The following is a 14,079-nucleotide window of genomic DNA, read 5'->3' as shown; positions in this document are numbered from 1 at the left end:
TATGACATTTATGCCTTTTATTAAAACTGTTCTCATAGTGTAAGAAAAAAAGTATATGATAGGGAGGGATCAGAGCATTTTTAATCTGATTCTGTTTTGTGTGTCCCTCTGCCTAGCTTCATTGAGTGACAGCCTTTACATCATTAGCTCCAAGTCCCACTCTAATTGTTTCTTTATATCTTTGTTCATTCATTCATTTATATGTGCCAGGTACTGTGTGGGGTCCTGGTGACACAAGAATGATTCTCCAGTTCTCTTGCGTCTAATAGCAGATGGTTTCTCTCGCCACGTTCCTGGCATGCTGCTTGAGGACTGGACTTTTACCACTGAGGAAGATGCCTGGACATAGCAGGAATTCGACCAGTGCTTAAAAATTGAATATGATTTCTAGCAAGTGGGAGATCTGTTCCTTTGGTAATAATGATGCTAACCATTTTTGTGAGCTCCCACGAGGCACCAGAAAAGCAGTAACTTAGTACAGTGGTACCTCGGTTTTCAAATGTCTCCATTGACGAACATTTTGGTTTATGAATGCCATAGACCCGGAAGTAAATGCTTCGGTTTTCGAACACGACTCAGAAGTCGAACATGTCACACGGCTTCCGCTGAGTGCAAGATCCTGAGGCCCAGCTGTCGGCTATTTTCGAACGTTTCAGAACTCGTGGATTATGTTGAAAACCAAGGTGCCACTGTACTTTAAATGTGTTACCCACTTAACCCTCCTATTTGAGGACTTTGAGACTCAAATAGGTTAAATAACTCGCCAAGATCGCACAGCTAGTAGGAATTCTGGATCCCGTCTGTCTGTCTTTCTCTCTGTGGTCTGTCTTTGATACTGACCAGCAGAAAGATCACCTATTGGTGACTTCATAATCTGGTACTGGTGGCCTTGCTGTCTTTTTCCCTAATGGAAGCCCACTCCGGAATGACCTTTGACAAAGTCAACTGAATAGTTCTCTTCTGGGGTTCACCATGCCACCACCATGCTGAAGTTAGCATTGGCTTTACCAGGGGCACCCCTGACATAGGGGTCGTTATGTCAACGATCTTCTCTGGTTTTGACCCCTGCTAGTAAAATCACTAGAATTGTCCCAAGTCCTGTACAAAATGGAATGTGTTCTGCTTTAAATTGTTCTGCTACATCGCTTATTCAAAGAAAATGAAACAAAGGACAAAATGACTTGTAGCTGTACTCACTCCAAATCGGATATTTTTAAAGGAATATTTTTCAATTTGTCAAAAGCATATCAACAGTCATAAAATTTTTTTACATACTCTGGCCCCATACTCTTACCCTCGGGAATTTATTCCAAGAATATAATTTGAAAGAGGTTAAAGCTCATACACACAGATATTTTGCAGTGTTATTTCTGTTGGAAACAACCCAAACATCCAATACCAAGGGGGAACAATTTGTAAATCTTGGTACATCAACGTATCAAAATTATAAGCTTCCACTTATAGTCATAAATTTTGAAAGTTTGTAATACAGCAAGAAAATCTGCAATGATTTTAAAGTAATGGAGCAGAACTACAAAATTCTATCATATAAAAATCATATGGGCATATGAACTACTTATAGGAAACCATAAAGAATTAGATCAACTGGTTGGCATATTTAGAGTTTGAAATTATGTGTGACATTTTTATCATTTTTTCCTTAATTCTTGTTAAAATGTGTGTATTCAGTGAATGCTGGGGACAGAGATCTTCATTCTTTTATATTTTAAATGTTTTGTTTCTTGTCTTAGTAAAATTTTTTACTACTAATTCCTATCTGTGCCGTAAATTATGACCTTGTTTGTACTGTCAGTATATAGTGTGTATTTCGTAAATATTTACTTTTCACTACATTGATAGTATTCCTTGCCGAGAGCTATGTGCGTCTCACATTTTAATGGGCATTCGTCTCACTTAGAGATCTTATTAAAATGCTGATTCTGCTTGAGTCAATCCAGAGTAGGGCCTGAGAGTCTGCATCTCTAATCAGCCCCCAGGTGGTGCTGGTGGTGCTGGTCCTAGAGATCTGCTTTGTATGTCGAAGACTCTGCTGCTGACCCAGTGTCACTAGTGTTATCTTAGAAGGCACTGTTAGACATTTCTCTCTACTACCTCCATTCTTGCCACAGGAACAGTTCTTACAATTTGGGGGCGAGGAGAGAATGAGTGTTGTCAGGGAGGAAAAATTTCTCCTCTACCCTTCTAAATTCTTCTGGCTATTAAATCGACATGGGACAGGTTAATAGGAGAAAATCAAGTTTAGTTTCATAGGTACCGGGGCTCCTTAACAATATGGGACTCACAGGCCAGTCAGGCAGTTGGGGCTTCTGACCTAAGGAGAAGGGGTGGGATCTGGGACTTCAGAGGGGAGGAAAGCTGTTCACATAGAGATGGGAAAACAAATGTTTGCTGGGCCTTGCAGAGACAGTGGAACAGAGACGATGTTGGTCTCTGAGCCCTGTGGCTTCCCTCGCCCACATTCCTTGTAGGTATCTCAAGTGATGTTGCTCTTCCTGAATCAGGCCCTTTATCTAAGTTTTTTTAGGCAGTTACGAAGGAGGTTTAAAGCTCTTCCTAAGCCTTGTAGGCCCCAGTTGTCTTCAGCTCCAAGTAATTCTCATGCCAGGGTAGCACATTCTGGGGAGACTCGTTATGAACCCCTACAGTGTCCCTGTGGTTACAGAATGAAGATGCTGTCTTATATAATAACGAACCTCCTTAAGCCACTCAACTAACTTGAATTTTGTCAATCAATAGAAATGACCAGTGGCACTAAAAGAAACGATTCTATGTGTGATCTACAGTGAGAAAGGATCTTCCGTCGTAGTTATGCTGGCAGTGTTCTTTGATACAATTTGGAACCTGATTAAAAAGTTGAAAATCCCAGCTGTGTTCAGAAAAGTTTTGCTCTGTTACTGTACTGAAAGGAAAATCTAGGCCTTGGCAAAGGTTCCTTAAGTCATGGTGATAGGAAGCAGAGAGCCATCTTTTTAGGGAATGTCAAGACATAGAACATTTTCTAAAACTGGGAGTTAGGTTACCTTTGTGTATGAACAAGGTGCAGTGCGGTGTAGTAACCTGGACTAGGTGGGGAGTGTAAGCTCTCCTTTGAATTTGAACCATACCCGTGATTGCCACGCCTTACTGTTGTTTTTAGAAGATAATAGCAGGTTTCCAACTTGATTCTTCACAGTGACTGAAGCTGGCTTTGGTGCTGATATTGGCATGGAGAAATTCTTCAACATCAAGTGCCGAGCTTCCGGTTTGGTGCCCAACGTGGTCGTGCTGGTGGCAACAGTGCGAGCTCTGAAGATGCACGGGGGCGGGCCAAGCGTAAGTCCCTTCTTCCTTCCTAGTGAAACCAATTTGAAAATTAAGATAAAGCAGAATTGAGCGTTTGAAACATTGAAACCTGCTTCATAACTCTAGTTTTCTAGAATGTCTCCTTTTTTACAAGTTACCATCACAGGGCACTTAGAGTTTAGGTAAGTTCAAGTAAATATTAACACCTACAAAGTTACTTCTATGCAGTGTTTTGGAAAGGAGCATAATGTAAACACTGTTTAGTCCTAAGATTCCTAGCTGAGGCTGATGTCAACATTTTCTAGCCCCACGGTAATGGGAGGATAGAGGTCTGGTTGCTGAACGGAGCACATACAGATCAGAATGGTTCCTCTTGTGGGTGAGGTTGTTCAGTGTTTGTACAGACGGTTTTTTGGTTCACTGATGCTACATCTCATCAGATTTCATCTAGAACTATGTTCCTTTTGTTTCTGTTTATTATGATTTCACTTTATAACTGTTACAGGACTGGATTATCTCTCAGAGAGCTTTGCTTGGAAAACATAAATTCTATTATAACATTTTTAAAGACATTTGATATGAACCTGTATTATTATATACAGAATTTACACATATCTGAAAGGAAATTTTTTTCATTTCCACGGTAAAGGTGTAGTATTTTATTTGTTCATTTTTAGGTATCTTCAAAGGGAGAATATGAAATATTATACCAATTCATTGTTTTTGAAATAATATAATTTGGAGTGGCTTTAACATTTACACTATTGATACGTTAGACAAAGTGCCAAATCTGATTTCTTAATTGGTATACTGTGTTCACAGAAGTCACATAATCGATGATTGTTACAAGAGCAAAACAAATCCAAGGTTTGCCGTCCTGAAACACCATAATGTGCACTGTTTAATCATCTTAGCGATTCTTTGTCCTAGGACGGGCAGGCATTATTTCAGACCATTTTACAGATGAGGAAGTTGAGGTACGGTGGGTTTAGGGAATATGGGTAATGTCGCCAGGCCAGCAGAGAGCCAGATCTGCAGCCCAGGACTAAATCCAAAGCTCCTACTCTGTTCACTGTGCAGCGCTGCTTACTAATAAAGACTAAACCTTTTCTGAGTCCTAAATTCAGACACTTGCGCACTTCATTTTAGCCTCAAGCTTCATCATTATTTCAAATGGAAGGTTGACTTAACATGTATTATAGGCAGTAAATCCCAAAGAATTCTGAATTTGCTCAAAACACCACCTGTTGCTGCAATCACTCCTTGACTTTACACTTTGACTCTATATACCAACTTCCCATTTTCAAAACACTGTTTCTGCCCATGTAAGACGCATTTGAAATTCTCCCTCCCTATTTTGCACCCTGAAAATTATAAAATCAAAGCGTTTTAATACTGGAAAGGGTTTAGAGGTCGTCTAGCCTGGTTCAGTCTGCATAGAGAGACGATTACTGCGGGGGAGAAGGATTCGGTGGCTTGCTCAGTATCCCACATTTACTTGCAGGACTAATCAGATGTAAAATCAAGGTCTCTTGGCGTCTAGTCCAATGTTTTTCCACACTGTGATCTGCATCCTGTACAAATTCCCTACATGATTTATAATCCTCTTTCAGTTCATCTTAATGTATGTGCTCTGTTTTCCAGCGCTTGCATTTTCTGCTCGCCTTAATCTTCCACTTAAAGTTGTGGTTCCATGCCAGTGATGCTTGTAACAGGGCTCAGGCTCCACGGGCACAGATAAAGGTGGTGCATGATAGAAGAGGGGGTCAGAAAGCGGGGAGAAGCTTGGCTCCCTCTCCTGGCCTCCAGTAGTGCCTCCTGCGTCACATTGTTTTATGATTGTCTATGTGTAGTCTCCCTCCTCAACTGTGAATCCCTTGAGATTAAGGACTACGTCTGACTAATTTGTGTATCCCTGGTGCCTGGCGTAGTCTGTATCCAGGAAATGTTTTCCATAATTGAATAGTAAATGAGCTTTCATCTTCTTAATCCTGTATTCTACATTATCCATCTCAGTGTCATTTCTCCTTACTGGAATCAACTCTGTGGTAATGTTTTGATCCATTACAATTTCTACTTCCTTTTAATATCATTGCACAAATAACCATGGCTGCACTTTTGTTTATTCAGCTTGGTGGGTTTTTTTTTCTTCCCATAATTTGTACAGTGGAAAATCCTGTGACCCTTGAACTTGCCCATTTTAGCCCCAATCGTTTCAAATTCAAATCCTGTCTTCCAAAGTGCTAGACCACTCCTGGTGAGATGTAAGAACTAATAATCTGTTATACTTTTGGATCCATGTATTCATTTTTCAGTTAGTTCTTTAAACCCATTTTATTAACAAGGAATCTCCAGAACTAACAGGATGTGTATTTACATAAAAGTATTTAGTACAAGGAATTGGCTCATGCAGTTATGGAGGCGACAAGTCCAAAATCTACAGAGAGGGCCAGCAGGCTGGAAACTCAGGAGAGCCAATCGGGATTCCAGTTCCAGACCCAGTCTGGAGGCCGTCTGCTGGAGAATGTTCTCCTGCACAGTCTCTGTGTTCTAGTCAGACATTTCAACTGATTCCATGCAGCCCACCCACATTATGGGGGGCAATCTGCCTTACTCAGAGGCCACCAATGTAATTGTTATTCTCAACGAACACCCTTACGGAAACACCCAAAATAATGTTCCACCAAATATCTGGGCACTCCCTGCCCCAAGTTGACACACAGAATTAACCATCACTCCCATTATTACTGCTTTTTGGTTGTTGTATTGCAATGACTAGATCAAATTTCATTGTTCCTGTATTAATAACCAGTTGGCCTAACACTGTTTCTTTACATAGTCCCTCCTTCTTTCTGATCTTCAAGCCTACATTGTCATAAATCAATTCTTCATTCCTGTGTAGTCTTTTTCTGGGACCTCCCTTCTGTTCTCATCTATTTACATATAATTGTGTCTGTGCACACCGATAGCCTGTAGGGCAAGCTCTCCCACGTTGTTCTCTGTTTCATGCTTGCCTGGCCTATCCATGGCCCTTTTCACTTCCATGTGTATTTTAGAATTAGCTCATAAAGTTCCTTAAGGAATTTCTTAGGATTTTTGTTGAAATGGCATTAAATCGATAGATCAATTTGATGAGTTGACAGCTTTCTATCTAAGAACGTGGGATATCTCTTCATTGATGTAGGTCTTTGTAACTGTATTTTAATAAAGATTTTGTTTATTCCATAAAAGACTTCCACATCCTTTTAGAGATTTGCTCTTGTGTACTTTATATTTTTCAATGATTTTAACAGGATTCTTATATATTGCTTTTATATATACAGTGACCTCTCTAAATTCTTTTTTTAAATTGAGGTATAATTGACACATTAATTTCAGGTGCACAACATCAAGATTTGATATGATCACAATAAGTCTAGTTAAGATTTGTTACCATACGTAGTTACAAAACTTTTTTTTCTTTTCTTATAATGAGGGCTTTTAAGGTCAACTTTCAAGTTTGCAGCGCAGTATTATGAATCATACTTACCATGCTGTATATCCCCGTGGCTTAAAAATTCTCTTATTAATTATACTAATTTAGCAATAGATACTTGGGAGAATTCTATGTGGGCTATCAAATCTGAAAATAAGAACAGTTTTGTTTCTTTCCAATCTTCATGTTTTTTTTCTTGTCACCTACCAGGTCTTCTTGGATGCACTGTGTTAGTAAATAGGAATGGTGATAGAGGGCATCCTGATTTGAAAGAAAATGCTTTTAACGGTTCATTACTGAGTATGATGTTTTCTGTAGATTTTTAGTATGTTTTTTTATCAGGTTAAGGAAATTGCCTTCTAAACCTAGTTTGCCAAGTTTTTGTACTAAATAGGTGATGAGTAAGTTTCTTCATCTATTGAGAGGATATTGCTTTTCTCTTTAATCTAGTAATGCTGCAGGTTATTACTGAACTTTCAAATATAAAATGAACCTTACATCCCTTTAATAAATCTAATTTGGGGACGTATTATCTTTTTTATGAATGACTGAATTTTACTTATTGGTTTCCTAAGGTTTAAGTAAGATCTTTGCATCTGTATTTAAGAGTGAAATGTTAGCCACATAAAATAAATTACAAAGGATTCCTTCTTTTTTATATACTCTAGAAGGGATTTTGTAACATTACAATAATATGTTTATTGAAAGATGAGAAGAATTGACCTGTAACACTGTCTGGGCCTGTTATTTAATGGTATGGGGTAGATTTTAAACTACAAATTTCATTTTTTAATGAATATATTATGGAACTGTTTAGGTTTTCTATTTCTTCTTATATGAGCCTACTGAAAGTTACACCCCTATGAATTTATGTTTTTAAATGTATGGCTGTAAAGTTGGTCATTGTATTCTATGAATTCTGCCTATAGCATGTGTGGTTATAATATTGTTTTATTCCTTTTTTAGAAAAATCTTACCAGAATGTTGTCAATGTTAGTCTTTTTAAGAACCAACTTTTGGTTTAGTTGGTCCTCTTTGCTTCTTAGTTTTGCATGTATGCAAGCTCAGCAATACTTCACGTTCTTTTTTTAATATAGTATTTTAGTTGTTCTAGTTGAAAAGTTCACTCCGTGTTTCAGTCTGTACTACTGCTGGAAAAATCCATCTGAAAATACTTTATTATGTTTTTTATACACTATCAAAAACTATCTGTCACAGATACCTCTTTTGAAGGGATTTCTAATATTCTCAAGGCTCTTTTCCACCGAGAGAAAACTAAGTCATCATGTCCTCAGTGAATCAGAATGTTTTCTGGTGTTTCTCACCAAAACTGGTAGCAGACAAAAAGAATGTGGGATTGTGAAAAGGCACTAAGTTGGGGTTTCCGAACCCTATTACATTCAAGTCCCCCGTATGCTTCTCACTTGCTCTGTAACCTTGGGCAAGACACCTGCCTTCTCTGAACTTTAGTTTCTTCATTTTTAAACTGCCCTGCCAACCTCATAGGTTGTGAGAAACTAGGCCAAAAAAGAAAGAGAAAGAGAGATGGAGGGAGGAGAAATGGCATTGAAGTACAAAATGAGCTTTTAAATGTACCGTCCCAAAAAGTGACTTATGATTTGTTTTTCTTTCAGATCTTGATCAATTAGAGTAAGCATTTTAATGAGATCATTCTTAATTTTGTCTCTTATCTCAGGTAACTGCAGGTGTCCCTCTTAAGAGAGAATACACAGAGGAGGTAAGAGTGACTGCTTTAAAAGGCTTACGTGAAGAATCATTCACATCCAGTTAACCATTGGCTTACAGTTAAAAGTCAGTGAAGGAGTCCTCCACCAGTGGCCTCTTAGAAAAGTGCTTTTCTGATAATCCTAGAGGCAATGGTTGGGGGCAGGGTTACAATCCCTTCAGTTAACACTTCAATCTTAACAAATGCTGGACATGGTCTGTATCTACTTTTCCCTTCTCCAACTCACGGTCTCCAGCACAGACACAAATATAAACCTCATACCTATGTATTCTTTAGATGTGGAAAAAAACTGACTTTTGGAGCATATACAACTGGCTTTATGGCTTAATAAGTTACTTGACTCTTTTCTGTAAATACTTTGATTTACTGGCAACAGTACCTCTTAGCTCCTACAGGTGGCACTAGGGGTCGAGCAGGGAGTAGTTGAGCGCGGCTCCCGGTACAGTGGCCTTGTGCCTTCTTGTCCACCAGCCTGCAGGGCGTGGGCATGTCGCTTATGTCCTGGCCACTGTTCAGCCACAGAAATGGGTGCCTGGCTCAAGACCCAAATATGCCATTGGACTCAGAATAATTTTAGACATTATTTTGAAAATGATCCGTCTCCTTCAGCAGCCATCTTTCTTGGGGGAAGAAACGATTTGTGGTCTTCTTAAATAGCTTCTAGGACCATAACGTGAGCAAAGATGGAAGCAAAACCTGCCACAGTGGCCCTCCCAGTTTAGTTTGGCAGGTGTGGTGGGAAGTGATACAGGGGGTCTGGTTTTCTTACAGAACATCCAGCTGGTGGCAGACGGCTGCTGTAACCTCCAGAAGCAAATTCAGATCGCTCAGCTCTTTGGGGTTCCCGTCGTCGTAGCTCTGAATGTCTTCAAGTAAGTCAAGCCTTCTCCTTTAAATGTGGTCGTAGCGCTGGGCCACCCTGTAAACCAGATTTGTGTCTTGAGGATGTTTGGTCTTTCTCTGCTTCATCTAAAAGTATACAGAAGTACTCTGCTCTTTCTGTTGGTTTGGTTCGGTTTGGATTGATTTCATCTCCACACAGTGTTCTCACATGTTGCTAGGGAAATGAAATCTATATAGCGACTTACCATTTCTTTGGCTTTTTTTTTTTAAATTCCACCCAGCATTTCTGTCTGAAAGACTATGGATGATCAAAGGGCTATGTTATGGAATTTTCTCAATAAAACTTGAAATATTTGAGTCATGTTGGAGGAGTTTTTTCCCATGCTTTTCTTTAAGTTTGATTTATTTAAACACGATGTAACCACTTTTGATGTTTAAAATATATTCAGTGTAAGGGAGCAAAGTTCTATATAAACGGTTAGTCTTTCTTTAAAAACATCCCTAAATGAATACAGATGCAAAAACCACAAACATTTTCATCACTAGGACCGACACCCGCGCTGAGATTGACTTAGTGTGCGAGCTCGCGAAGCGGGCTGGTGCCTTTGATGCGGTCCCCTGCTATCACTGGTCGATGGGTGGCAAAGGGTCAGTGGACCTGGCTTGGGCTGTGAGAGAAGCTGCAAGTAAAAGAAGTCGTTTCCAGTTCCTGTATGATGTTCAGGTAAGATCCCACAACAGTGCTAATGGTGGCTGACGTTTCTCATACCTTAACTGTGTGCCCGGCCAGCGCTGAGAGCTGTACAGGACTTGTCCCACCGAGTCCTCACAACCCACAGGCAGATAAGGAAACTGAAGGTGAAAGAGGTTAAGCCATCTGACGAGACCCCATTACCAAGGGCCGAGCCAAGCTCCTTGCCCCAAAGCCTAGGCTCTCGAAGGCTATATCCTCTACTTCCACGTAGCGGGCATCAGTGACGAGGGGCTTTGGACACTCGTGTTCCACAGCTGACACTTGGACGGTCTGCACAGAAACAAGCCTTTTGAGCAACGTCATAAGGCTTGTGAAACCACGGGATATGTTTTCTTTTTCCGTTTCTGCTGTAGCTCTTTTCCCTCATTGCGGTTTTCTTGAGCTATGTCTAGTATATTTTTTAAGTGTTTTAATAATTATTAATTATGGTAAAATACACATAAGAAGATGTATCACCTTTACCATTTTTAGTTGTACAGTTCGGTACTATCAAGTACATTCACATTGTTACCAACCACCATCCATCTCTATAGCTCTTTTCATCTCGCAAAACCGAAACTCTGTGCCCAATGACCAATAACTGCCCACTCCCCTCTGCCCGCTGCCCCTGGCAGCCGCCATTCTACTTTCCGTCTCTATGAGCTTAACCACTCTAAGTATCTCCTATAAGTAAAACCACGCAGTATTTGTCATTTTGTAACTGGCTTCTTCACGCTCTCAGCTCTTTCGGCTCCTGTAGCAGAAGGCCGTAGATTGTGGCTCATAAACAACAGACATTGATTTCTCACAGTTGGGGAGGCTGGTAAGTCCAAGATCAAGGCCCTGGCAGATTCATTGTCTGGTGAGGGTCTTCTCTCTGCATCCTCACATGATGGGAAGGGTGAGGGATCTCTGAGGTCTGTTTTATAAGAGCACTAATTCCATTCACGAGGGCTCCACCCTCATGACCAAATCATCTCCAAAGTCCCCACTTTGCGGATTAAACTTCAACATCTGAATTTCAGGGAGACATACTGTCAAGATTTATCCATGTTATTGTGTATGTCAAGATTTCCTTTCTTTTTAGGGCTGAATAATATTCCATAGCATGCACATACCCCATTGTTTATTCATTCATCTGGCTGGCCACGTCGGTGCTTCTTAACTCTTGTCTGTTGTCAGTTATGCTGCTGTGAACATGTCTTCAAGACTCTGCTTTTAATTCTTTTGGGTATATGCCCAGAAAGGGAGTTGCTAGGTCATCTAGTATATTTTTAAGCATATCTAGGTCATGAGCCTTCACGAAGAAAATCTGAACTTCCCAGGACCTCGCTTTTGTCCTCCGTTTATTCTGGCACCTATGTCCACATCTGCACTCTCAATTGTGTGGCTCCAGCTCTAGCTGTTGGATTTGTCCTCAAAGGTAGCCCACAGTTGCCAGAGTGCTCAGGTGCAAGCTGATTTCTTCTTCCCCATTCCTCCACCCCTCACCAGTTCTGTTGGTCTGTCTCTCAGATGTCAGACAGGAGCATGACTCCTCTTTGCTGTTCAGATGGCAGAGACCAAAATCATGAGTGAAGAGAGCGTAGTGGCATTATCTGTAAGTTTAAAGTTATTATCAGCAAGAGCGTGATGTTGGCCTTGCTGTGAAGGCTCCCACTGGAGAAGGGCTTTTTGCGTGCCAGGCATAATGGGTAATTTGCACATGACAATTTCTGTAGTCCTACCATCCCTCCTGAGGACGAACTGTTGATAGCCCCCCATTTTACAGATAAGGAAACTAAAGCACAAAAAGAGAGCAAAGAACCTGCCCGGTGTCCCATAGCTGGAAAGCGGCGGAGCTGGGAGAGTATCTGGAAAGATGGGAACCATCGTCCTTCTCTGTTCTTCATAGTTCAGTACTGTGTTCAAAAGTGGCGGTGGGCTGGCGGGAGATGCTACTTAAAGGGGTGGTAACTGAGTGGCCCACCAGAAGTGGAAGCTTGATGGTGACGGGTGCAGAATCCATGCCAAATGAGGGAGATTGTAGGCCCCCAGTAACTACTTGTGGAAGGAAGGACTTCAGGAATGAATTGGGATGCTTAGCCCAGAACAGGTTTTGTCGGGTTGTAAAGCCATGTTCTGAACAAGAGAGTAGAATATTCTAGATTACAGAGGTGGTAGAGATCAGTAGGGAGGGTGGGAGACTTGGGTTCTACACGAAGAAAAATATTCTGATTAGGAGCTGTGTGTTCTTTGACCCCGGAGATGTGAAGCGTAAGATCGACGCAGCCCTGCAGTGGGCACGCCAGGCATGTTGGTGGCTGCTGGCCAAAGTGATCTTGTGTTTCTCCCTCCCCTTGCTGCCCAGGTGAGCCTTGCCAGGGTATCTGCAGCACCTGGCACAGCCCTCAGCCCTTTTACACAAACCACTGTCAGGAAACCCTGTCCCCGGCCAGCTCACAGCACCTCAGACTGTTGCCATCAGAGCATGAAGCACCCCACTCTGAGTGGCAAAGACAGGGTTTTTGTTTGGTTAGTTTTTGTGTTTCTTTTAATGTTCTTTCTTTTTATTTTATTTTATTTTATTGGGGAACAGTGTGTTGTTCCAGGGCCCATCAGCTCCAAGTCGATGTCCTTCAATCTGGCTGTGGAGGGCGCAGCTCAGCTCGAAGTCCAGTTGCCGTTTTCAGTCTTTAGTTGCAGGGGGCACAGCCCACCATCCCATGTGGGAATTGAACTGGCAACCTTGTTGTTGAGAACTTGCGCTCTAACCAACAGCCATCTGGCTGCCCCTCCGACAGCTCAGCTGTAGCTCGCTGTCTTCAATCTAGTTGTGGAGGGCGCAGCTCACTGGCCCATGTGGGAATCGAACCAGCAACCCTGTTAAAAGCTCTCACTCTAACCAACTGAGCCATCCAGCCGCCCCAAAGGCAAGTTTTTTAAATGACCGATTTCATAAAGTGTGTCTCTTTTCAAGGAAACCATTCCAGGAGAAAAGGTCAGTGAGTAGAAGAAATGTTTCTCTGAGTTATGCTGTCTCAGACATGTACTAACCCTAAGATGAACCCTTTTCGTTTCCACTGATACCTTATTTTTTTCCCCTATAGTCCCATTTTTCATGGAGATAATGATGTTAAAATGTCAGCTCTCCTGTGGGAAGGGAGAACATTTATAATAATGTGGTCTCAAGTCCTATATTTGATAGGTGGCCTCAAAGCCAGGATTCTTGCTTCCTGTGCCCACATACTCTGCTCCCTTTTTTTTAACTACACAAATTAGATTTGAGCTGCATAATTGTTTATGAGATAATCAGCTTCTTGCTGCATGGCAGTTTGTGAAACACGCTGGCTGCCCTGGCTTGCTGGGTACTGGCTCCCTCATCTCTGTGTTCCTCGCACTGGCAAGATGATTTTAGATAACATGAGCCCGTTTACAATCTTGTCTCGTAACCACATCAAAATCTGAATTTGTTGGTGCAGTCAGTAACAGAGCTCAGACTTTTTCCCGATTTCTTGCATATTCAATGCTGGTGAACCTCTATGGATTAAGTAATGATTTTCTTGAAACCCTTTCTGCTCCCTTTCTTTTTTCCTCCGAGATTAACCCTTTGGTGGTCGGCAGCCTAACAGGTGTGGGATTGCTCTACAGGATGAAAGAAGGGATAAAATGCTTTGGGATGAATCACCTGCTGCCGTTACTCCTGAGTGCAAACTGGGCTTCTGTGTGCTTTGGTGACCTGCCCCACCAGACTCTGTTCCACCAGAAATGTATTCAGTACAGGGTTGATGGCATCTTATTTCCTGCTTCACCCCCGCCCAGTCTTGTGTTACAGAAGAAAGACACCTGAGATCCATTATTTGGAGGAATTGAAATAGTGTAGGCGCACAAGGCATGATTGCTTTGGGGGGGGGGGAGGAGGGAGATATCGTCTCAAAATCCCAATCAATGGAAAGAGGAACAGCTAGAGAGACATACAAACACCTGACCGCAGAGACA

General features: G+C 41.4%; 1 protein-coding gene across 1 annotated transcript in view; it reads left to right on the top strand.

Annotated features, from left to right (window-relative positions):
• Positions 1-14,079, top strand: part of MTHFD1L (methylenetetrahydrofolate dehydrogenase (NADP+ dependent) 1 like) — a 188,026-nt gene that overhangs the window by 106,350 nt on the left and 67,597 nt on the right. The window contains exons 21-24 of the mRNA XM_074333706.2: positions 3,194-3,333; positions 8,475-8,516; positions 9,297-9,397; positions 9,915-10,092. Of these exons, the coding sequence (XP_074189807.1) occupies positions 3,194-3,333; positions 8,475-8,516; positions 9,297-9,397; positions 9,915-10,092 (461 nt within the window). The remainder of the gene's footprint in view (positions 1-3,193; positions 3,334-8,474; positions 8,517-9,296; positions 9,398-9,914; positions 10,093-14,079) is intronic.

This window comes from Rhinolophus sinicus, chromosome 2, assembly GCF_057876585.1.
Source record: "Rhinolophus sinicus isolate RSI-liver-muscle chromosome 2, RSI-T2T, whole genome shotgun sequence".
NCBI classification, from domain to species: Eukaryota; Metazoa; Chordata; class Mammalia; order Chiroptera; family Rhinolophidae; genus Rhinolophus; species Rhinolophus sinicus.
Note: the sequence above shows the minus strand (reverse complement) of the source record. Positions and strands in the feature narration are given on the sequence as shown.